The sequence below is a fragment of the Passer montanus genome, unplaced genomic scaffold, assembly GCF_014805655.1.
Source record: "Passer montanus isolate IOZ18808 unplaced genomic scaffold, ASM1480565v1 scaffold98, whole genome shotgun sequence".
Classification (NCBI taxonomy): Eukaryota; Metazoa; Chordata; class Aves; order Passeriformes; family Passeridae; genus Passer; species Passer montanus.
In genome coordinates this window covers 357,990-382,904 of record NW_024375256.1, presented here as the reverse complement: position 1 = coordinate 382,904, position 24,915 = coordinate 357,990, and the positions used below count along the sequence as shown (strand labels likewise).

The window sequence follows — 24,915 nt, the reverse complement described above, 5'->3', positions numbered from 1 at the left end:
CGACGACCTCGTTAAATAATGGATGGGCATTCATTAGCATCCATCTCTGGCGGGGGCTGGTTTGAAGGAAGGGGCCTGCAAGGTGCTTTCCCCAGCTGTTCTGTGTGACCTGCCATGGACTGCTGGTTTCTGTTTGGCTGTGCCAGTGCACTGGGCTGCAGGATGCTGTGCTGTCCTTCTCTGGCTTTAACTGAACTGTTCCTAAAGAAACTGTTGCAACAAAGTCCCCGGAATTGCTATGGAAGCAGCATGGGAGTTTCTGTGTTTGCTGTCTCATAGGGAATTCATTAAATTACAATAAATAATGTATGCATGGTACATAACTTAATACCCATAATGGGCTTTTTCCCCTTCTTGCCAGTTGTAAAAATCCTGCTCCTGCACTGTGACGTGGGCAGCCAAGTTCTGCAAGTCAGATTAGGCAATAAAGTTGCACTTGTGCAACAGGTTCTCTGGAAGCTGAGCCTTGGGGTATGGTTGGGCGGGCTCTGGTGAGGCTGGCTGCACTGTTGGGAGATCTTGGTTCCAGGTGGCTTTGGCAGGGAGGCAGGGCTGGGTGCCTACAGCCCAGGGTGCGGGGCAGAGCCCCCAGCATCCCTCTTGTGCTTTAAAGCAGGGAGAGCCTGCATCTGCCCATTGAACCATCGGTGCAGTGCAGCTGTTCCCACAATCCCGGGTTTCCTCTTTGTCCTGGAGATTACCTCAGGTTTGTCTGTTCTGCTGAGTTGGCCGTGGCTGGGTAGATGTGCAGTGGCTGCTGTGTCCCCTGCTGTGACCCCCCAGTGTCACAGGACAGGGAGGTGGGGAGCTGGTCGCAGGAGACAGGGATGTTCTGATTTAATTTGGGAGGGTGTAAATGCCTGCCTTGTATCCCTGCCTTTCATCTCTGAACAGACCTGCAGAATGTGCTCAGGCTGATGAACAGTCCCGTTTGGGTTCCTGCTACACACAGATGTAGCAGTTGGGGTTCTCTGACCCAGTTATAGCCCCTCAGCTGCCCCGTGGCCTCTGGGCTGTCTCGTGCCCCTCATTTGGGCAGTACAGCCCCATCTCAGCCCTCTGCTCCTCCGTGTGCTCAGGGAAGGATGGATACAAAGAGAATCACCTGGGGAAGTTTCAGGCAGCAGTAACAAAGCCTGTCTCCACAGAGGGGAGGCTAATTACACAGCTAATTAATCCAACAGATGTCACTTTAAATGCCTGTTTCTTTGTGATTCTGTTGCACACATCATGCTGGTTAAACAGACTTCATGGACCCCGTTCAAAATGCCTGCGCAGGCTGCTGGGAGCTGCCAGGGAGACCCCAGGGTGTCCTGTTCCTCAGGGAGGAGCAAGTCCCAGGCAGCCTGGTCTGGGCTGCACTGTGCACAGGCTGCACATGGGGGAAATGCCATGTAATGGCTCTGCTGAGTTAAAAACTCTGAAATAGCAGCTGTGAGCATTGAAGGGCTTGTTTACATTCTTGCTGTGAGTACAGGGCTGAGGTAGAGGGGACCCTATCCTGCCTCATCAGCTCTGCTTGGCATGAGGAAAAGAGTTTGGAAACCTGAGCTGCTCTGGTGAGGTCAGCAGTTCACACCCAAGACGGTGGAGGGCACAAAGTGCTGTCTTGTCTGTCTGGCTGAGGTGAATGTGGTCTGTCCGGTTCCTGCAGCACTGGGAGGGCTCCCTGCTCTGCCTCCTCAGGGGAGAGGCAAAATGAACATTTCTTCAGTGTTTTAAGTGAGTCTTTGCTGGTGAAGGCAGAGCCATGGTGTGATGGCCCTGCAGAAGAAGGGAGCAGTTCCATATCCTGGGATGGAGCTGGTGCTGTGTGCTGAAAGTTCAGTGGTCACTGTGTGACAGCCCTTGTCAACCTCTCTGAGACTGCCCCTTTCAGATCTGGCTGCCAGCTGGGGGAATGGGGGCAGCTGTGGCACCACAGTGGTGTCAGTGCAGGGCTCCACCAGTGGACGTTGTGGTACATCCCCCCTTTGTGTGGTTCTGCAGGCTGGTGCCATTTGGGCAGGGTGTGGACGTGTGTCCCTCACCTGAGGCCAGCCCTGCTGTGGTCAGCTACTGTCATGCTGCATGGGTATGTCCTCATGGAAAACTGGGCTTGGGAAACGTCCCCTGTCCTGTGTCTGCTCTGCTGCCTTGGCCTTTTATTCTACTTGGATTCTGGAGGAGTCAGATAGTTCCCTGCATCTCACTGGGCAGATTGCTTCTGGACACAGTGGACTCGTGCAGCGCTTGGCTGCAGCGTGGGACCAGGGCCCCCAGCTGTGTCTTGGGGGGAGCTGCTGGAATGGAAATGCAGCCCCAGCACTCTGGAAATGCCCCATGAGACAGTGCTGGAGGCAGTGGTTGAGCTGCCTGGTACAGCTGCGGGGGAAGAGCATCTTCCTGGGGTCTCAACATCCTCGATGAGTCGCAGTTGGCGGCTTGATTCAGTGTAATGGATGTGTGCTCATTTCCCACAGCTGATGAGGATTATATCAGCTTGGTTTAACAGTCTCATTTGCTGCTCCCAGTGCACACTTGTTTTAATGCGTTTCAGTTAATGAGGTAGAAGAGAGAATGAGGTGTTACTGTTTATGTACAGACAGCGAGGCTGTGCCGAGGGCTCTGGAGCCCGGCAGTCCCTGCCCAGTGCTCTCCAAGGGACAGCATTAGCTGGCATTTATAGAAAATTTATTGGCTGCGGTTTATCCAGGTAAAATTTCTCCCAGTGGTGCACATTTCTCTCTCCTGCCTACCTTATGCTTTATTGCAAACTACAGGACGTGTTGCCAGCAGCCTGTCCACGGGCAGGGGATGTCAGCGGGCTGAGGGCGCTGGTGTTGAGTATCACAAAACACCACAGGATATTTGATGTGGGCAAAGCTGCTGCCATCTACCTGGGGTGAAAAGTTCACGAGTGCCTCGAGGGGGTTTATGGCTGGGACACTCCATGCTTCCGTTGTTGTACTGCTGTGGTATTTTCAGGTCCCTGTGGGGTCAGGGCCATGCAGTGCCAGGCACTGGGCGAGTGGGTTCCTTCAGCGGTGCCCTCGGGGTGCTTACCTGCTGGGTCCCCTCCAGAGGAGGTGTGCTGTGCCCAGCTCTGGAAATGGACACCAGTGCCCTGGCCAGTGTGACGCTGCCTTCCTGAGGAACTGGTTGTCCTTGTGCTGATGGTGAATATTTGCCATGGGGTGGCTGGAGCTGCACTCCTCGGAGTGGCATCCCAGTCCCCAGCCCGTGCCTGGTGCCAGTGAATGGTTGAGGCCACTGCCTCCATGCTGGCTGAGGTCCAGGCTGGCACCAGGGCTGACAGCAGCCAGAGGCCGTGCACGCGGTGCTGCTTTGAAGGTGAAGCTGCTGTTGGTGTAAGCGGGAATTAAACAATTACCGCGTCTTAGTTCTCCCCACCTCCGGTGGATTGGCTCTATAAATTGTCAGCCTGTTGACATTTTAATGTGAATTATGTCATATGGTATCCCCTTTGATTTCAGCATGCCTTAGTTTGTAAATACACGAGCCTCTCAAAGGGCTGTGGTTAGCGCACACGCGGCAGGCCTCGGGGGTTTTGGTGGGGAAGGAGAAGAGCGCTGTGTGCAGCAGCCTGGGCTGGCACGGCTCGCGCAGCCTCCCGCTGCCGCGCTCGCGGGGCGCCGTGCTGGGGCTCCCGCTGCGTTCCCTGGGCCCTCCGCGCGCGGCCGCTCCCCTGCCCTCCGTGGGGTGAGAGCTGCTGTGTCGGCGTGGGGCTTCTCCTCTGCCCATTGCTGGTCAGCTCCTCCGGCCAGCTGCAGCAGCTGTGTCTGTCCCCTTGTCCGGTTCCTGCTGGGCCTCCTCACATCCCTGTCCCCATCCAGTCCCCAGTCCGTGCTGCAGAGAAACTCCTAATTCAGCAGGTCCTGGTCACTGGATCAGCCTTCCGTTATGTTCTTCGAAAACAGAGAGTTGTTGTTGTCTTCACATGGAGGGGCTTCGGGCAGGCTCAGCAGAAGAGCAGAGAGCTCTCCTGGGGTGACCCCTTCTGCCTCATGGAAGGAGACTCACCCTCCTGCACAAAGCCAGAGGGTGTGAGTTTGAGAACTGTGATCACTCAGAATTCTCAAACTCACTTTGCCCCCAACATTTGTGGGACTGTTGTGTAGCTCTGGGGTTAGTGCAGGTGGGTCACGTTAGGGCCACATTGTACTCTTGGGGGTGTCTGTGGGGTGCACGTGCTGTGGTACCTGCTGCTGAGCCCAGGAGCGGCCCGTGGGAGGAGGCACAGGGGGAGGACACTGCCTAGCTGTGGCTTTTGACCACCAGCAGCAGTGCTGGAAAAGGACCAGGTGCTGGAAGTCCCTCAGAGAAGGGACTTGCTGTCCCAGAGCAGGTTTTCAAGCATGCTGTGACCATAGGTGGGAGAGGTTTAAAGGCTTTGGAGTCCTGCAGATGATGTTTTCATGTCATGGGGTCTGTGTTACAGACACCTCTGGCTGCCTGTGAGTGTTTTTTATGGTTCCAAAAGCAGGAACTTTGCTTTTATCATTTTCACACCTCCTTGGCTCTGACTTACCTGGATTTTCCTGTGCATGCCCTGCAGTGCCCATCTAGGCCTATCCAAGTGTCTAACTCTGTGCAGGGGCATTATCCAGACATGAAACCTGCAGACTGATCTCCTGGTAGCATATGGTAACCACATATTTGCAGACAAGTTAATCCCATGTGGTCACAGAAATGAGAATTTTGGGGCAGCTGGAGTAACTGGAGTTACACCTGCAATTTCATAAACAGGGTTTAGAAATCTCTTATCTCCTCACACCTTTCTGTGAGTGGATGCTGCTCCCAAAAAAGGTTTTGTTGCTTCTGTTTTATTTTTGAATTGCAGCGGTCAGCACACCCTCCTGCTGCTGGGTGTTTGTCATTTACCCCGTGTGTGTCTCTGCAGGCTGCCCACTGGGATTGCAGAGCCAGAACGGCTAAAACCTGTAGATAGTGGGTTTAGTTTTTCCCTGGGGTTTCTGTACCGGTGGAGGCAAATGCCAGTGGATGCAGATACACAGGAACAAAGGGAGCACTGAAGAGCAGAGACATTTATCACCTCAGGTTTGCTCTGTTTGCCTCAGTGTGCTTCTGCACTCTCCATATTTTCCATTGCTGTAGTCTGTCTTGGAGGGAATAGCTGTAAGTAATGCTCAGAGCCATTCTATTCTCTTGTAGATCCCTCTGCAGAATTATAGTACGCTTGAATTAGATTTTAGATACACACAGGAAATACAGAGCAGCAAACCCAACTGTTCATAGGCTGCAAACTGCTTGGCCGTGCATGGAGTCCATGAGCCAGACAGTTGTGCTGCTGTGGATTGCTGTGGGTCATTGATGTGTCCTTCCTGGTGGAAACCAGGTGGGCTGGGAGCTACTACATGCCCAAGGACTGGAGAGATCTCCCAGTTAAATGTGGAGGAGGCTGTGTTTGAAGACTTCTCCTCCCCAAGGGCTTGGTGGCTTTCCTTACACAGTAGTTGCTCAGGGGTGTGGGGCAAGGAGCAATTGCATGAATTTCTGTACACAGCTCTTAGGACACATTAGTGTCCATTGAGTTCATGGAGCCCTCACAACCTTGTAGAACATAGCAAGTAGCAGGTTGCCTTAATTCAGCCCTTTGTGTGCAGACATTATTTTGGTTCTTAATTATACGTAGTTCCATACATATTTTTCCAGCAAGATTCTTGCCTCATTCTGTGAGTAATTATTCCATTTCTTTTTATCTTCCTCTTTCATTACATTGCCCCAGGCTTTGTCTAATACAATCCAAAGCTTTCACTGAATGAAGAATTATTTATTTTCTCATGGGCATTTCTGTGGTGCTTGTGTTCTGTTTGTGTTTCACAGACACTTAAAGAACTTACCTTGGCAGTGTGGTCTGCAATCAGCTGGTGCTCCTGTCCCATGTTCAGGGCAGGCTGATGCACAAGGGATGGGTACAAAGAGAATCACCTGGGGAAGTGGGACTGTGTCTCAGAGGTCTGGCTGCCCAGCCTGGTGCCCAGCCCTGCAGCCTGTGCCACTGGAGATGGGCTGCTCCGCTGCCAGGAGCCTTCCCTGGCCCTGCGCTTTTCAGCTCACCTCCAAGACTCAAGGAGTGTTATATATTTCCTCTTTCTGCTCCCATTCTGTCATATTAGTCCATCATACCATCCTTTGGTTTTCCTTCCTCCCTTATCACCTGATCTTGAAAAATCCTTGTTGTGGACTATGGGCAAAGGATGAGCTGGGTCTTTTGTTTTTCCACAGATCTCTGTTGGCTTCTGCGTGGGGAGATTGTGCCCTCCATGTCTTAGATACCAATACTCTGCGATTTATAGAGAGGATTGAACAATTGTCTTGTGCATTGTTGTTACTGTTTTTGGTTATCTGCTGGGAGTTGAGGGGGTACAGTGCTGTAAGAAGTTAGAAAGAAGCAGTATGAAAACAAGGAAAGCTTCAGTCCATCACAGCTTCCCTGGAGATGCATGAAGCAATAAATCCTGGGCGAGGGGAGTTAATCTGTGTCCGCAGTGTTTTATTAAACAGTGTGAGCTCAGGCTGGGTTTGTGTGGCTGGCTCAGTGTCCCACATGGTTTCATGGTGCATTATTACAGCAGTCCCTGGCTGCACATGGGGTGCCCTCCTGTCCCCTGGAGCTCAGTGCTGGGGTTCTGCTGGCAGTCACAGGGCAGCTGCAGAGGCAGCAGGACAGGGACTGGCACAGCTGGCTGCCCTTGCCTTTGGGATGTGGGGCAGAGCACAGTGCTGTCACACAGTCCTCGAGCTTTGCCTTCAGACACCCGTGGTTCTTTTCCAAAAGACTTAATGGGGGGGAAATAGCATTTTAATTTAAATCCTTAAAGCAGGTCCACACATAGAGAGGGATTTGGGTGGTTAAGTGAGCTGCATTTTCTGAGCTGCATTATCAGCACAAGACTCAGGAGTGTGTTGCATCAGAGCCCCTTGGAGAGCCCTCTTGTGTAACACAGGGATCCTTCTCTTGGCTGCCAGAGGAAACAAAACATCCCTGGTATGGAGAGTCCTAGCCTGGCTGTGTGTTGCAGAAAGCCCTCTTCAATCACTCAGCAGCTACACAATTACAATATGGACAGCAGATTTCGATCCTGCCGTCTTTCCAGGTTCCCCCCAGACCTTTTGATTACATAATTTACTTTTTATCCAGTGTTTTTCCATATTCCCAGGCTGCTCTAGTTCACCTGAGTGTTCACAGCTTAGCAACTCACACTGAACTGATTATTTTCAAGTAAATGTACAAAATGTGTTTTAAGGGTGTGGGCAGTGGCATTGTGAGGCCTGCTTATGGTTACTGTCTTCAGTTGTTTTTCCCCATTTGTTTTCCTGACCCTGGAAAAGACCAGGCTCCCTGAATTCCTCAGCTCCTGCCTATCCCAGCACTGAGACAGGAGTGGGCTGGAAGCCCTGAGCCTCTTCCTTGGTGATGTTGCTGCATTCTGCACAATTTTTTTTTCTTTTTTCATCACTCCATCCCATTGCCATCCATACAGTGCTTTGCAGGCAAAAGTGCAGCTTTTCTGCCATGTTTCTCTAGGGATGGCAGCATCCATGGAAATATGGAGTGATAAAACTGTATCCTTTCCTGAGGATCAGCATGTCCCTAATCCAGGCTTTGGTTCAGTTGCAAGAGGAGTTCAACCATTCCCAAGTCTGTGCTGCTCCACAGGATCTGCTGGGTGGGGCTGGCTCTGGGTGACAGCCCTCACACCCTGACTGGTCCTAGGAGAGGTCGCTTTGTGTGAAGTTGGTTGGTTCCTGTTGGTCAGAGGTGCCAGGTGAGCAGCAGAGGTGCCCTTGCAGGGCTGTCGTGGGTGCTGTGGTGGAGCCACAGCTGGGCAGGAGCGTGCAGGGCTGAGGGCAGCACTTTACATGGTAAATGTACTCTCATGGTGCTTTGGTTTTAGCAGGATAATTAGTAGGATTGATACTCACACTCCTGTGTGCATCTCCATGTGCAGCAGCGCTTGCACCTGTGTCTCCCAGGGGAGATTTCGGGGATCTGGAAGATTCTCTGCGGTTGAAGTTGTAGTTGCCCAAGAGTGGATTTCCTGTGTGGGAAAGTCTTTGTGGGAGAAGAGCAAGTGGTGGATGCTGGTGTGGGAGAAGAGCAAGTGGTAGGGGAGTGCCCAAGTGCACTCAGACCTGTTACTTTCCCCCTCTCTGGGCTGCTCAGCAGGTGTACAGCGACCCAGGTGTGCAAGGGATACCTGTGCTGCTGGGGTTAGGTGCTGCAGCTGGAGAACAGCGTCTCTGGCTGCTCCCTCACCTCCCTTGGCATCTCCTCCCTCCCTCGAGAGGTCCTGTGCTGCTGGGGTTAGGTGCTGCAGCTGGAGAACAGCGTCTCTGGCATCCCCTCACCACCCTTGGCATCTCCTCCCTCCCTTGAGAGGCGTTCAGCCAGCATCCCACTCTGTTTCCCCTGAACTGGGAGGGTTGGCCAGCATAAGTGGGCCAGTGCTGGCTCCCCCAAGGATTTTGTCCTTCCTTGAGACATGGGAAGGAAGTCTTCCACAGGAGGAGGCTTAGTGAAGCTCTTGGCTCTCAGCTGTCCCCGTACAGGTTTGCATCTTCAGGCATCTCTTCCAAGGAATGATTAATTAGTGCTTGCAGGTCTGTTGCACAATTAAATAGGTGTGGGGGCTGTGATTGCAAGTTCAGCCTTTCTTGGCACTTGCTTTCTGTTAACCTCTGTTGCTCCCTGTCCACAGACCCCATGGGACTGTGGGTGTGCAGGGATGCTGCTCGTCACGGGCAGCATAAGCAATGTCCTTGTTAGGAGCTGCTCCAAGACCCTGTGAAGAAGTTGGCTGCTGAAGCCGAGCAGTAGCTGGGGCTGTGCCTCCCCCTGGGCTTTAGCCCCTCCTCATTAAGCAGGTCCAGGCTATTGATTGGGAGCTTGTGTTTGGAAGAGTCTTACTTACTCTATGCATTATCTTGACAGATTGATCAGACCTGATTGAGAACCTCTTAAAGGAACGAACAGCTGTAATGGGAAAGTTGGACTCTGTCATCCGTTAGGATGATTCTGGGAGCGAGAAGAACGAGGCTGACATCTTGGAGCAATTGTATTTACAATTAACATGGCTGAAAACGATTGCCTCTATTGATCCCCCCTTCCTGCAATTACAGCCCCATTGTTTACATTCCAGCACTTCAGTTATAAAAAGGAAATTCAATAATTATTGCATTATTTAAAGTTAAAGTGCCACAGAGTTTGCTGGCTATGCTTGCTGGTTGATTTAACGTTCAGTAAAATCCATGCTGAGCTCTCCATCCTTAGGCTGAGCAATATTTGGCTTTTAATGAGACTTCAAGGGCTGGTGGAGCAAGCCCCATTTGCTGGGTCGCTTTTGGATTTGTGGGGGAACCCAAAACCTTGCAGCACAGCTAGCACCAGCCACATGGCTAACAAGGAGAGCATCTGTGGCGTTCACTTTCTGCCAGGCACCGCTGGAGGGCTCAGAAAATACAGATGGGGTGGGGTATAGGGATGGGCTGTTAATGGGGGCGGTTGTGTCTGTTCTTCAGGCCTTTGTGTGAATTGGGAACTTGGACTGGTACCTCAGCCTCTGTGGCAGGAGGGAGTGCTACATTTCCAGCCTCTAGGTACGAAAGAGAAGGATAAGATAAGCAGTTAGCACAAGCTGAGGTGCAGAAGCTCTGGGGCAGACGAGCCTGAACCCCAGCACTGGCGCTGCACCACGGAGGTGTGATGCACGGAGGCAGGAGGAGGGAAGGGTTTGTAACACTGCTCCTCTGGAAATATTAAACAGTTCAGGATGTCGGTTGGATATGAAGGAGCAGAAGTTCAGCTTTTGAGCCTGCTGGCTGCAGAATGGATTCTCCCCCTTGCAGGGTGGGGAGGCTGTTGGCCCTGCAGCCTCCCAGCGCACCAGCGGGTCCCAGTGCGCGCTGCCCGCCGCTCCCGGCCCCAGGAAATTCCAGCTGGGGCTGCAGGTGTGAAAGGAGAGCAAGATGGATTGGCCAGCCCTGACTTTTATGGAGTACTTGGAACAGACCAGGCTCAGACAGCTGCATCCACATGACTTTCATTAAAAATTCAGATTCTTCTCTTGCGGGGCTGTGTGATTTATCTCGTGCAGCACATCAGAGGCACACGGGGGCCAAGAGATGCTCACGAGGCCTCTGAGGTCTGCAGTGGGGTCGGGTCCCTTTTTGTGGTGACCCCGAGCCCCACTCCAGCTCCACTGTAAGGGTCACCTCCTGTCCCTCCCCAGGGCTTACAGTCCTCACTGGCACCTGAAGGGTTTCCTACCAGGCCTGTGACTAATTACCCCTGTGTGACCTCCCCCCGAGGAAGTCAGGCAGGGTTTTCTCCTGTGCTGCAGATCTGCTGGCAGGGCTGAAGTGGTTCCAGTAGCTCCTGAGTTTGGGTCAACCTCTCTAAGTAAACACTGAGGCTCTGCCTGGTTCCATGTGCTGGTTCTGGTCACTGGGGCTGCTCAGACATCAGTGCTTGTAGGAGAAAGCCAGCGCAGTGCACCTCTGTGGTGCTGCTTCCTTCCGTGGCTTTTGTGACCTTCCAGCAGATTTTTGGCTCCTTCTTCCCCAGCTGCATCTGTCAATTCTTTGAAATCACTGCTAGCTTTACCCATCCTAACAGAGCTGAGTACTGAGTTCGGAGATAGGAAAAGTGTTACATGTGGAGAAAATCTCTGCCAAAGATGTTGAAGTCTGACAAGTTGTTTTTCAAGAAGCTCTGGGTAGAGGAGTGGCCTTTGTTTTCATGGCAGGGTGTCCTGTGATGTGAGAGCACTCGGAAGTGATGTGGAGGAGGTTTCTGCAGACTGTCAGTGACCCACACAGCCCCTGGCCATTCGGAATGGTCAGAGTGGTGAGGAGGAGGATGTTTGTGCGAGCAGGAGGGCGGGGAGCTCGCTGGGGCCATGCCTGGCAGGCTTTGCACAGCCCTGCAGGGCTGAGGATGCGCAGGGCTGCAGCCGCCGGTCCTGTCACAGCCGGGGTGAGGAACACCCTTCCTTTTTTCCTGCTGGTTTGCTGCTGTGTAGCCTTTATGAGCTTATTTGCTTATTTTCCCACTTTGAGTTCTGGCCCCCAGTCCTGTTACCTCAGCTGCTTCTCCTGCCCAGAGGGACCCAGGCGTGTGCAGGGGGTCTCGCCGGGCGGCTGGGGACACCATCTCCCTGCCCCTGGGCAGAGACAGTTTCTGCTGCTGAACAAAAGTCTGCACAAGAGGGGTCCATCCTCAAGCCTGGAGAGATTTTTCTCACATGTTGTACTGCTTTTGTAGCACGGACACCTCCTGAGGGTGGTGATGGGTGTTCCCCCTCCCAGAGCAAGCCAAGGACGTGAGGGGTTCCCAGTGCTGGCATGGGCTTGTCCTGAGCAGCATTCAGGGCCCTCCGGAGGGAAAGCTGTGTGCCAGTTAGACTGCATAGCTACCGGGCCTTTTTCTATTGGATAATCAACATCCAAAGCACCAGATAGTTCAAAGTGTTGTTGCATCTCCCTGGTGGGTTGAGGTTACAGGTCAGATGTCCCCCAGAACAGCAGCTGAGCTGTTTAACATGGCAGAGAGGCATTGAAGAGCCCCTGGTGCCCCTGGCAGTGCTCCAGGGGGGGTTCTGTCCTGTCTCCACTGGAATCAGGCTCATTGCACCATGGCTGAATAAACTTGGCGCAGAAGAGATTTTGAGCAGATAGTGGTTTAGCATCTTTTAAAATTGGAAAGCTTTTTTAACATTTAAAACATGCAGAAAAGCTCAGAAATCAGATGGTGAATGTTGAACTGCAGGAACAGCTACAGAGGTGTTCAGGAGAGTTTGTTACTTGTGTAGCAGCAGCGACTAGGGGTCTCAGTCCTGGGTACTGCAGTCTCAGCTCCAAGGAGCATTGTGTGGTATGTGGCTTGGGCTGAGGGAGCTGTCTGCAGTCAGGCAGGGTGATGCAGTGTCATGTTCAATTCCATGATTGTTGTAAAGTTCAACAATGTGGACGAAGCAGCATAAGATGGGGAAAAGAGAGATGGTAAAATAAACAAGAGTTTGAGGTATGTGAAGGATGGAGGGAGAGAAACAAGAACTGACTGTAGCGTCATTCCTTACTTTGTCTAAAAATCGGATTTCCATAGTCAAACCCTGTGAGTATTTACTGCTTAGCAGAAGAAAGCAGTTCTGAGGCAGACACTGGAGAGTGGTGGCTGGGCAGTCGGTGTGGTGGGACTGGCTGGCCTGGCACCTGCAGCTGCCACCGGAGCAGTGCCACCGGAGCAGTGCCACCGGAGCAGTGCCACTGCCACCCCGGCTACACCGCGGCACAGGGCAGGGCTGGGGGACACCGAGGGGCGGCTGGCACAGAGCTGGCACAGAGGAGGGCGATGAGGCCTCTGAGCAGCCCCTGCTGTGCTAACCACGGTGAGGACACGGCTCCCTGGCCAGGGGCGGGCTGGCTGTGGCGCGGTGCGTGGGGATGGCGCTGGGAGGCTGCGGTGCCGCGGCGCACTTGGTGTACGGACAGGAACACCCGTGTCCCCTGGGGAGCTGCACTCGTGAGCCGTATGGTTTCCATCAGAGCGTTCCTCTCTCTGTTTCTGATTTAAAGTGTAGCTTTGACTCACCCTGATCAATATTTTGCATGCCATGCGTGAAGAACCAGATGTTGGAAGTTTCCTATTGTGGAGAGGGAGGGGGGGAACACCCCCTCAGACTCACAGAAATCGATGTTTTCTGACAGAAGTTGGTTGGTTTTCCTTGGAACAATATATTCTTTTGATTTTCAAGTTGATTTGTCTTCTAACAAGGTTCTGGTTTAGTATTTTGAATTTGTTTCCTGTGATACGGATAAATTCTCACAAGGGGGAAGTTTAACAGTGTGATGGGCAGTAACTACACGTGCTTGGACAACATTTCATCGCCTCCAGCAGCTCACAGCTTGGACTGGCTCGGCCCTCATGTCTTCTTTCCCTGGACTGCTCCTTTCCTCCACTGGAGGATGGGTTGAATCAGGTGCATGTGAAGCTGTGCCCAGGCTGGGCTTGGTGGCACCCTCAGCCTGTGACTCCTCCAGCACCGCAGGCAGGTGAGGCTGACCCCAGCACAAGAGATGTTTGAGAGGAAGCAAAAGAGGAGCATAAAATTAGACACACTTATTAAACTGTTTAAAACAAATGTTTTCCTAAAACCCCCTTTTAAATGAGAGCAGCGCAGACTGCGCCTCTGGTTCCACAGAGACCATGTCCTTAATATTTCCTTGAACCCGTGACCGGATTTTTCCCTAATTGCTCACTGGGGGTTTTCTCTGGCTCCGCGCAGAAGCTGCCGCTGAGCCCGTGGGCGCTTCCCGAGCTCGGCGCGGGGTCTGTGGGATGGGGCCTCCCCGAGGCCGGGCTGCCGTGGCTCCTGGAGCCAGAGCCCGGCCGGGAGCAGGGCAGGAGCAGGGGGCTGTGCAGGGGTCAGGGCAGAGCCAGGCTGGCGAGGCTGGGCCGCCTGGGATGGGCACGCGGCCCTTGTGGCGGGCTCGCTGACCTTTCATGCCTTAAGCCATTCGTCTTTTTCTGGCTCAGGAAGAGGGTAATGCATGCAAACAATAGAAATGAGATGAGGAAGAAGTTCTTATAAGGGAAAACAGCAAAAAATCTTTTGAGGGCACCAGTGGGATTAGTGCCCTCGTGGATTCTTCAAATATTACAGTGAATTTAATTAAATACATCGTGATCCCAAAAGAGGCTAGTCTAATTAGCCAGATCTAGAATACATTTATTCTCTTTCCTTGCTCTTCCAATGAGAAGCCTCAGCATCAGCTCATATCCTATTTTTAATCATTCCTAGACTCAGAGGGCTCTCCTTCCTCCGTGTGAGCAAGGCACACAGCGCTGGGTAATATGTGTCTTTAATCTTATCTCAGCTGTAACTGAGATAATAAGCATCAGAATTTTTTACCAGAAGGTCCTGGCTGCACGTAGGCAATATTTTTGATTGACAAACCTCAAGATCATGTCCAAATCGCTGTACTTGTGCCTCAGGCCAAGTGTGTGTTGAGGAAAGAGTTCCATGAGATGACACAAAGACTCCAGGAGGTCTCGCGGTTGCATGGAAGGAGCTGGCAGGCAGTATTGCACAGCTGAACTGTTAGGTGTGGGGTGGAAACACCAAAGGCCTGCATTGAGGGGTCTCGTGTTGTTTCACCTTGGTATTCATTTTTTCTCAGCTATTACACAGCCTTACTGTGGAATTGGGGAGGTTCCTGTGACCTCCTGCTGCCCAGGGGGAAGGGACAGCAGCTGTGCTGTGGCAGCCAGTGCGGCTGTGCAGGGTGAATTCTACCCTCTGCTTCTAAGAAAGAATTTCCATGTCCGTGGGATCCATCACAGGAAATGGCTGCTTGTTTCCCCAGAGGCATGCACCTCTGTACCAGGGGATTGATAGGTTTTGCCACATAATTGTGGTATGGTAATCCAGAACGAGCTGTACTGGCTGTGACCGCACAGCTCGGGAGGGGACAGGGTTTTTCCAGGTGCTGGCCTCTCACGGTGGTACCTGGCTGCATGCTCACCATGGGCTTTTCAGCCAAGGTCTCTGTCACAGCCATCTTACAGGCCAGGCTGCTGCTTCCTTCCTGATCCAAGGATGCCAGAAGCAGAGAGTTGGGTGATGGACAGGATGGCTCTGCACTCTGCTACCATACACTGTGTCCTGGACCCCTTTATCTAATGGGTTTGTGGTATTCGAGGGTTGCTTTGGTTTTACTGTTCCTATTTTTCCATGAATTTAGCAGATTTAATTTTGAGTTTGTTATGCAGTTGGATCCCCTCCCAGGACAAGGTTTGAGTGTGAAGGAATGAGCCCTGAGTGGGTCGTGAGCAGGTGTTACTGCTGGGTCTGGTGCTTTCCCTCAGTGAGGGAGATGATGGTGGCTGTGCTTTGTGCCTAATTCAGTGCATTTTGGTTTTCATGCTCAGCAGGAGATGGTGTAATACCTTGGGAATGAACAAGCATTGTCTCATTGGATCTGTGTCAAAATGTGGCTCCTTAACTAATTCCCAGGTGGCTTTTAGCAATTCATGGTGGACTAACCCAGGAGACTGGGGGTGGCAAAGGTCATTGACATCGCTGTGCTTTGTTCTCCGCAGCATCTGCAGCACCACGAGAGCGGGGTTGAAGGTGAAAGCTGCTACTACCACTGTGTGCTCTGTAACTACTCCACCAAGGCCAAGCTGAACCTCATCCAGCACGTGCGCTCCATGAAACACCAGCGGAGCGAAAGCCTCCGGAAGCTCCAGCGCCTCCAGAAGGGTCTTCCTGAGGAGGAGGAGGACCTGGGACAGATCTTCACCATACGCAAGTGTCCGGCTGCCGAGGCTGGTGAGTGCTGCTGCCTTGGTGTGAGTGGGGCCCGTGCTGCAGGGGTGGGCGAGTGGCACCTGACCCACTGTGCTGTTTGGTGACAAACTCGGTGATGTTCCTGTTTCTGTTCCCTGCAGACACAGTTTATCAGTAATGCATTTCAGGAATCCCACCTGCCTGACGTGGGGTTTGGGTTGTTGAAGTGTGTGTGTGTTAGTTCAGGTTGGTTCTTAAACCCTGGAGTATTGTATGAGTATCTAAAGGTACTATCATATCTGGGCAACTCAACAAACCAGTGCACCAGTAGATGTTTTGCAATGAGTCAAGTGATGCCCTGAGCACCAGCGTAAGCTGTGCCAGCTTGGCACTGCTTTCTGGTCTTCAGCCACTCTGGATTGGGAGGAGGAGCTGGGCAAAAGGGGTGGGCAGGACATGTGAGTTTGCCATGCTTGTTTTCCATGTCTCCTCTGACATGAAGGGCTTGTATGAAACATTTGCTCACACAGATCATAGGACAGGGATTGCAGCTGCGAATCCAGCAAGAGTTAGTGTGCCTAAAAGGAGCAGTTAGGCTGGGTGGAGTAGAGATGGTACTTTGTTTAGTCATGTAAAGGGTTGAGACATTTTTAATGTTCTGAAAAACCCAGGTCTCCTGAAACCCTCTTGGGAGGGAGGAGGAGACTCACCCTGGGTCAGCTGGTTTGTGTGCTGTCAAGGCACAATGGTGCTGGAGCTGGGGTGTGCCAGCAAAAACCTTCACAATCCTCATAGCTTCAAGCAGGACTTTTCTCTATGACTACTGTGAAAATGGGTAAATCCTACAAATAGCCACTCTGGGGAACTGGCATTCTGCAGTCAATGTGGATGGAGACAAGGAAGGTGATCTTAGCTGAAAGGGTAGAGAAGGGACAGCAGCAGCAGCTGAGGGAGAACATGTGGGTTTTCAGAACTGTCCCTGAATTCAGAACTGAATTAATATCTGGGTCTCATTGCTGTTATGCCTGTGAGTATTGAGGATCTGAAATAAACCCAAAATACCCCAAGAGTGTGACAGGAGAGTTTTCATTAAGAGTTAATTCAGTCTTGTGGAAGAACGTGCCCAGTCTGTGACCTTGGTGGCCCAGTGGAGTGGAGAGCATGGAACACGCTTCCCAAAGGTCACAGTGACAGCAGTGGCTGCCACACCAGCCTGGGGGGACAGCAGCCCCAGCAGCCCTGCTGCCTGCTCCACCAACATCCCCAACTCAGAAGGGCTCTTTGGCCAGGGCTGTGGGTTGTGAGCTGCTTAAATGCAAAATGAGCAGAGAGGGGAAACCATCCGTGCCCTTTGTGATAGACAGAACAACCTTGAAAACCTTGTTTACTCTAGAAATTTCTGTTTGCCTTGTCTTTTACTGTACAAACCTTATCTTTCCCGTCCGGCCGCCTAGATTAGGACATGGCAGGTACTGGGTGGGCAGGGGATGACTGGCTGGAAAGGAAAAAGGTTTGGTGGCCATTTTAAAAAATGTATTATTTTTGAAGTAAAAGTCCTGACAAGTCACTGGAAGGAAAGCTCGATTTACAAGTATTTTAATTTCCTTTAAGCTTGTTGGCTCTTCAACAAAAACTGGCAGCAAACAAGACACAATTTCTCAATCATATTGTATTTCAAAGGTTATAAATACAGGCAAGAATAAGGCCGCAGAAGTCAAAGGGGGTATCTTGGGTTGGTTTTGCAAGTCACTTTAAGCTGAGATACTTAATTTCAAACACTCCTGGAGCCCATTGTTCAGCTGGTCAAAGTGGGACACCTCTGGCATTCTGGGCCAGGCATCCCTGCAGGGATGGGAGTCAGGTTTGGATGAGAAGCTGCTGTAACCCCAAGGGGGAGAAGGGGTGCTCCCATCTCCCACTCATTCTGATCCCATTACATCCCCCCAGGTGTGGGGACCCTCAGCTGCGGGGCACGGGGACAGTGTGAGTCTGCCCTGTGTCTGCTCCTGCTCTCTAGCAGGGTCTCTCCTGTGTTCCCATCAAGGTTTTTATTGTTGTTTTCTGACCACTGGCTGGACTTTTCCCCTCTGCCTTTTGATAAGGCATCTCTGTGGTATTAGATATCAGGCTCAGACACCTTGACAGACACTTGTCCATGACACTTCTCTGGTTTGTGACACGTCTGTGCTGGGGCACAAAGGGACAGTGGCTTTTTGTTGCCTTGCTGCAGTCCAGGTGCAGTGGTGTGTTCTGTGCCTCAGTGGCCTCGTGTGCCGCAGTGGGGTCGCCCCGTTCCCCTTCTGCTCCATCCAGTGCTGTGCATGGAGCACCAGTGCTGGGCTTGAACGCTGGGTGTGCCTGCTCTGTGTGTGCCTGCTGTGTGTGTGTACCTATTCTGTGTGTGTACCTGCTCTGTGTGTGCCTTTTCTGTGTGTATTGATTCTGTGTGTACCTGCTCCGTGTGTACCTGCTCCGTGTGTACCTGCTCCGTGTGTACTTATTCTGTGTGTACCTGCTCCGTGTGTACCTGCTTGCCACTGTGTGCAAGCATGTAGGAGAAAGCAGTGCTGTCTGGAGACAGTGAGTAGATATTTGCTTGTGTAGATGCATCTCAATCTGTTGGAAGAGAGCTCTGATCACACCTTAATTAGTCCTCTAACAATCTGCAAAGGTCAGTGCCAATTGCCTGTTCATTTACATTTGTAATTGTGATGGTTCTTGATTGCACATTAGTTGCAACTCACTCCCTCCCACCCTGCAGAAGCACAGGCAGCCTGAGCAGCTGCTCCAGGGACACCGGGAGCTTTGTCCCTGCCTGTGCCAGTCCCTCGGCCCTCTCCAAAATCTGGGTGTCTTTTGGGGAAGAGTATTGGGGTCTGCCCTCCGCTTCCAGTAGAGGGATGACAAAGTTGGCAGGGAAATTATACGGACATCAGGCAGGAAACCCAGTCCTCCTTGAACTGGATAATTAAAGACAATTAAACTTTTCTTTGTGCTTTCAGAAGTGTGCTCATTAGGCAGGAGATGGGGGAGCGGCTGGAAGTTCAGCTGGTTTGTTGATCAGAGAGAACACAGCTTCAGGGAAGGGGGTATTGTCCTCTCAGGGTATTTTTGAACATCTCTTGCTGTGGTATCTGAGCTGCTGCCATTGCAGATGTCAGCCCCTTGCTGCAGCAGCATCTGTGTAATGTTACCCATAAGCTAATTGATTTTTAATGATGGGGGTTTAGAGAAGAAAAAAGTAAAGAAAGAGTGACCATAATAAAAACCAAAATGTTCTCAGGATGTTGGATGAATGCACTTACAACTCATTAGATAATGACAGAAACAAATGTGAAACAACCTGCATCGAATTTTCATTCTGACTTTGGAAGTGTTTCTTTCATCCCAGAAGGCATCAAGCACCGCTCCCCTCTCCGTAGCTCGGGCAGCCATGCACAGTCGTTGGTCAGAGCGGGGTTTCTGCTCTGTGTCCAGCACATGGTGCCCCTGCTCTCCCCATCATGTTCCTCTCCATGTGCCACCCGCACAGCTGGGCTGTTGGGCCCCCACTGCTCAGCCTGTGTCCCCCCAGGCAGGTGCTGGTCGCACTGGTGTGTTTGCTCCCTTCCCTGTTTCTCCTGACTCCTCCTGTTTTCCATCCTGCTCTCCCTTTCCCGTGGGAGGAGAGAAGGCCTTTGCCCACTCTTCCCGCTGCGTGGGACAGACATCCTTCAGGCGTCCCTCAGCTGGCCGTGCTCCTTGCCTGCACCAGCCGCAGAGCACAGTCCCTGTGGTGGCCACTGTCACAGCAGTCCTGGCTGGGCACAAAGGCTGTGAACAGCCCCTTTGTCCTGGTACGCGGGCTCTGGGGAGGCCACCTCTGCCCCCTGCCAGCCCACACAAGGCACCGGCCATCTCCCTGCTCCAAACCGGTGGATTACAGGTATTTTGAGGGTTGCCTGTACTGCAAAGCCCTGCTCTGAGAAATGCTGGAAAGCTGCTGGCTCCCTGGAAGGGGGCATGCCTCAGAGCCCTGCTTTCCCCCTCCCTCTGCCCCACAGGCAGAGGTGCACTGTTTGTCCCTATCTCCTTGTGTGTCAGTGTTTGACCGTTCGCAGGGCTGGGAGCTGCAGACTGAAATCAGGATGTGAATCTTTAATGAAAGCAAGAATGTAAACAGAGCTACAGTATAGCCAAAGCAGTGCTCAGATGAGAAAACCCCATGTGGTTTAACAACAGTAGTTCCCAACCTCAGAATCACCCCTCAGCCTGACTCTGCCTGTGTCGCCTGCAGATAACAGGGTGCTCATTTGGCTGCTGCATCTCTGTGCACCGAGTCATGCGCTTCCTTCATCATCATCATCAAGCATGGAGTAATTATTCATGGAGCTTGTTACAGCAGGGGTGTGAGATATGCCTTTGGGGTGGATTTTTCATGATAGCTGACTCTCTGCTTCCAGTAGAACTTGTGAAGTGAAAGTTGGTAGTGATAAATTACATTTCTCCCTGCTTAAAATAAATTTAGTGGGATCTGACGTCCTCCACTTGGTGTCCATTAAAGACAGTGTGGTCATTCTTAATGACGCCTGTCAGTCTCTAACTTCTGATGGAGGTAATGGAGAGTTTTGGAAAGAAATCACCAGTGTGCTTTGTAATCTCTCTCCAGTTTTTCATGGGACTTGATTTCACCCAGCAATTACCAAGCAGATGACCTGTATGGTGCCTGCAGGAAAGGAGCACACGGAGTCCATGCTACAGCATCTGCCAGTCAAAACCACTCTGCAGCTCTGGCTCTGCTCCTGATGCCACAGTTACATGTCTGAAATTTGTGGCCCTTGCAGAGGGCTGGGGAAGTAATTTCCAAGCTTGTCCTTGATTGACACATTTAATAATCTGCCAACCCAGGTTACAGCCTGAGCTCCTGTGTGCAAACACCAAGTGCTGCCCAGTTCATCTGTATCTCTTGGGCTTTTTACCCCTCACTCTCCAAAACCTGCTACGGCCTTTTCTCAGAACGTGCTGTGTAACCCCCGAGGGCAGGGATCTGTAAGCCCTGCTCAGCCTGTTCCCAAAGTGCTGCATTAAATGCAGCCAGCCCAGGGTGGGGGTGTGTGCGTGGCCAGAGCTGGGCGGGCAGCCGCCGGTTCTCGGGGCCCTGTGCGTGCACCCCGCTTCTCCAGGGCACGTCCTGCAGCTGGGCTGTGCAGCAGCTTGTCCCAGCTGGAAATCCCTTCCTGTCGTCTCCTGAGACACGGAGCGAGACGAGGGATTGTCCTGGTTTGAGACAACGTTCAGCCGTGGTGCAGTAGCATATGTGGCCCAGCAGCAGAGGCAAACAGCCCTGGGCCATGTGTGTGTTGGGCTGATTGAACTTGCAGTTCCCGTTACTGTCCCAGTTCTGATCTCCCTGCCAACCCCACCAGCTACCCCCACACGCAGGATTATCTCTTGTTTTCCAAGATCTTGTGTCACATGTGTTCATTTAGAGGACAGTTTGTTGCCTTGCCCTTTGTTGTTCTGCTGAACCTTGGAATTTTTTTCATTTTTTAATGGATTGAATGGCTTCAGGACCTTTTACCTTTCCAGCAAGTTCCTAACAGAGTTGCAGTATTTGTGGCAAGGTCTCTCCACTGGGGCCCATCCCAAGTGTGGGCAGATGACAGAGTCTTTCCTCCATGGTCAGGCAGAGAGACAGGGGGAAGCTTTTGGTTCTGCTTTAGCTTCACATTGCTGTAATGGTCACTGAAATCCAGCAGAATTGTTTCTAGCAGCCATGGGTCATCGTGGCTGCATTCAGTTGGCTCTCTCAGAAGGCCTGAGGACAGGAGGAGAGTCCAGCAGTTTGAGAAACTTTTTAGGGGTCTTTTCTTTCCTGGTATTGCTCTGTAACATCATTTCTATCTGTTCCCTCCTTGCAGACTCTCTCCCATCTACATTTTGGAGAGCCCCATTCCCATCCCAGCAGCATCTCTCTGTCCTTTTCCGTTTGGGACACCATGGGGCTGTTGAGGCCTGGGTCCACAGAATGCAGGGATAAAGTTGGTTCTCCTTAATATCTGGCAGAAGGAGATATCCTTTGTTTTTTGTTCTTTTTTTATTTTTGAGGTTGGTTTTGAGTTTAAAGTCAAGAGCATTTGCGTCTTAGCTCTGCTTTGACCAACCAGCAGCAAAGAGATAATCTTGAAAGGATATGAAAGGTTTAATCATTTTAATTTTGTTTTTATTAAAGTTGGTTGAGGCTTTTTTCCTGTGCCCCTGGTAAAGGGGGGGTACCAGAAAGCTGCCCAAAGCCTGCAGCACGTGGTGGGAAGCGGCAGCGGGAGGCGCGGGCGGAAGGAAGCGGCGCGCTGGGGAGGCACGCGGCAGCAGCACCAGCCGTGGAGCAGCCCAGGCACCCCATCCCGCCCCAGCCACCGCTTCTCCTGGGCAGCTCATGGCTTTCATTAAGCAGCAAGAGAGGAAGCTCTGACAGCTGACTTGTTCTAGGATGTTTTTCTTGTTCGACTGCATCTTAAAGCCCTTTCCACTTAGGAAAAGTAAAGGAGGAAGTATCACCAGATGCTGCAGTACAACACTATGAGGCTCCCGGTCCCTCTTCTCTGCTTTTTTCTCTGTATTCAAGCCCTTAGACACATTCTCCAGCAACTGTTCCTCCACTTTTAGCCCTGATTTATGATGTTTCTCTCACAGACTGTGTTGCAGCAGCTCATATCCAGCACTTTCCCACAGGTCTGACTCTTACAGCCATTGCTGTGCTTCTGTTCTCTCCCTTGCTGTGATACTGGGCTTCAAATTAAATATCTCTGGAACGAACATACCTCCTCCTGTGTTCCCACGTTAATGAGTTGAAAGGGTTGCCTGGCTGCTGTGCTGTTCTTGGTCTGTTAGTTTGGAGTCTCTTCTTTTGTTCCACTGTTGACCTGAACTGAGAGGGGCTGGAGCCTCAGCACAGAGTTCTGATGGTACCTCAGTACCTTTTTCCCTGCTGACATGCCCTGTGACACCCTGGCTGGGGACAGTGGCAGAAAGGAAAGGTCAGTCATGTTCAGCTGGGCACAGGCTTTGTGTTTAGAGGCAGCAAGGATGTTTGACTGGTTTGTGAGTAGGTGGTGGAGCAGGTGAGACCTAGAGCAGCATGCTGATGTGCCTTCCTGTTTGGCAGGTGAGTTTGAAGCCTGATGCCACCAAACATGCCCATTTGGAGTTATAGGCTTCGCTGTCCTGTGTGAAAGATCCATTTGTTTGTAAAAGCTGATACAAGTCTACAGGGTCATGCTCAGCACTGTAAGAGAATGACCTTGCACCTCTGCCTCTCCAGGGAATATCCTTGCAGGGCATCAGCTCCCTTCCTGGCTGTTCCTGCCGTGTCCCTGCCATGGTTCTCTCATAGTTCATTCTGCTGCAGGAGCACATGTCTGATGGTCTGTAACTGGCAGGACTGAAGGAGGAGCCCCCCTGCTACCCAAACCTCACCACGCAAACCCAATACACTGCCCAAAATGAGACAGTTGAGACCTCTGTTCAGAGGAGACATTGTGAGAATGGGAAGTGCTCTCCTCCACCTCTAATCTGTAGGTTGTGGGTTTAATTGCAGGAGATATACAGCTTGGGTTATGAACTGGATTCCTTTTTTTCTGTACGAGTCATAGGCAAAATGAGATTCCATACGTTATCAGGGGGATGATTTGTGAGTCAAGATTTTGCAGCAGCTGGCTCGGGCTGGCAGTGATCCTTGGCCTGGCCCACTCCAGCATTCGCATGCTGTGGTGTGCACGTTGGAGCACTCTCCTGTGTCCCTGCTCTGCTCTTCTGTTTGCCTGTACTTGTGAAATGCACTTGCTTTCCTGTCCCTTCTGCGAGGCCTATTGATCCTCTGGTGATGACATTAACGTCCTCAGAACTGCCTGGGAAGGAGCTACCACATGCATTTATTTTTCCACTAAAACTCTAAGATCGGCTAATAACGTGCCTGTCAGCACCAGTGTCCTGCCTGCTCTGGCTGCTTCAGAGGGGAATCTGGGGGCCCATAAACAAATAATAACCTACCCAAACTGAGGTCTCATCCTTGTTCTACTAAAATTCAGTTCATGCCCTTAAGCAAAAGGGCTTCTCTTTCATCCAGATACTGAGTTTGCTTTTCAGAGTTGCACATCTTGATGCCTTTGCCATGTATTTTGTTTTGACCTCAATGATTTCTTGAGGCCACAAGTTCCAAAGGTTAATTGGGAGCTGTATGAGAAATTATTATCTGTATTTGCTTCCAATTTGCATTTTTTTCCCTTTTCTGTGTCAGTCCTTTTAGGAGTGGTGAGTGAGAGAAGCAGTGTTAGTCTGATTCTACTGAACCTTCACTTGGCTGCTCCTGTGAAGCTCAAAGAGCCTGAGCCCCCTCCTTCTCTGTATTCCACCTATCCCTTTTCAGGCTTTTCGTTCATGTGTGGTCACTTCATTAAATAAATAGCAGTGGTTTGGGTTTTTTGTTTCTGTTCTGCACAGGTGCCTTCTCTCCTGTCAGCGTGTCAGGTGCAGGTTTCCTCTGGCCTGCAGGGATGCGCTGGCCTCTCCACACGGTGCACCCCAGCACCCCCACTCCGGGCCCCAACCCCTGAATCTCAGTGTTGCTCTGGGATGGCGTGTGGGGCCCTGCATGCCCCCATCACTGCCCGGGGCTGGGGTTAGGGCAGGCAGGGCACAGCCCGGTGTGACTGCCATCTCTGTGTTCACTGCAGCCGCTGCTGCACCTTTATTTATTTGGTTACCAATTAAGCTGAAGCATTCTGGCCTTTTCCATCCCCTTTTCATGGTGATGAAGGTTGAATTAGGGCTGAGTGTTTGGGATTGTTCCTTGGCCTCCACTGCTACTTTGCTGCCTCCTTTGTGGCCAAACAATGGGATTAATTTGGCCTTTGCCAGCCCTGCTCAGCGCCAGCCGTTCCACTTCACTTGCGCAGCCTCCTCTCCCTTCCACAGCACCCACCCCTGGCTCCTCCTGTTGTGTGTGTGTGGCGTGGAGGGTCACTCGTGGTTTGTTTTGTGTTGGCCTGGCAGGGTCAGGGGCCTGCTGTCTCCTCCTGCTCCAAGGGACGTGTCAGGCGAGGTGACCATGCGTTGGCAGGCGAGCCCCTTGCTCCCGCACAAGCTGGCAAGGACTCACCTTGTCACATCCAGCGCGGGCTCACGGGCGCCTGCCTCCGAGGGGCAATCATGCAGGCATAAATTCGGAAAGTTGCTAAGCTATGAGCAGTCTTATGAGCATTAAAAGTGTCCTCTTTGCCAGAAAGGTCATTCATAACTTGGCTGCGCCGCTGATGTACAGTCAGTGATATTGATTGATTAATGTATAAAAAGCACCAAATCCATTTGCTTCTGTGAAAGAGAATAAAGTGCAGTCGACTCTCTCTTTATTTTCACCTCATCCTTTTGTTTGAAGGACGTTTTTTTTTCTCTTTTTGTTTTGCCAGCTAGGTTTAAGGGGGTTACAAAAAGCCAGTTTCTGCCAAGTAATGCGTTCACAAAGGGAACATTGATTCACATCAGTGTCGCTTGAATTACCCTTAAAGGTTTGCCAAGGAGTTGTTCTTATATTAACCTTCTGTTCATCAAAGACGAAATAAAT

The 24,915-nt window shown here is 51.6% G+C and overlaps 1 protein-coding gene across 5 annotated transcripts in view; it reads left to right on the top strand.

Annotated features, from left to right (window-relative positions):
* ZFHX3 (zinc finger homeobox 3) overlaps window positions 1-24,915 on the top strand; it is a 382,420-nt gene that overhangs the window by 312,500 nt on the left and 45,005 nt on the right. For all 5 annotated transcript variants that reach the window (XM_039696465.1, XM_039696467.1, XM_039696469.1 and 2 more), the window contains one exon: window positions 15,128-15,359. In XM_039696465.1, the coding sequence (XP_039552399.1) occupies window positions 15,128-15,359 (232 nt within the window). The remainder of the gene's footprint in view (window positions 1-15,127; window positions 15,360-24,915) is intronic.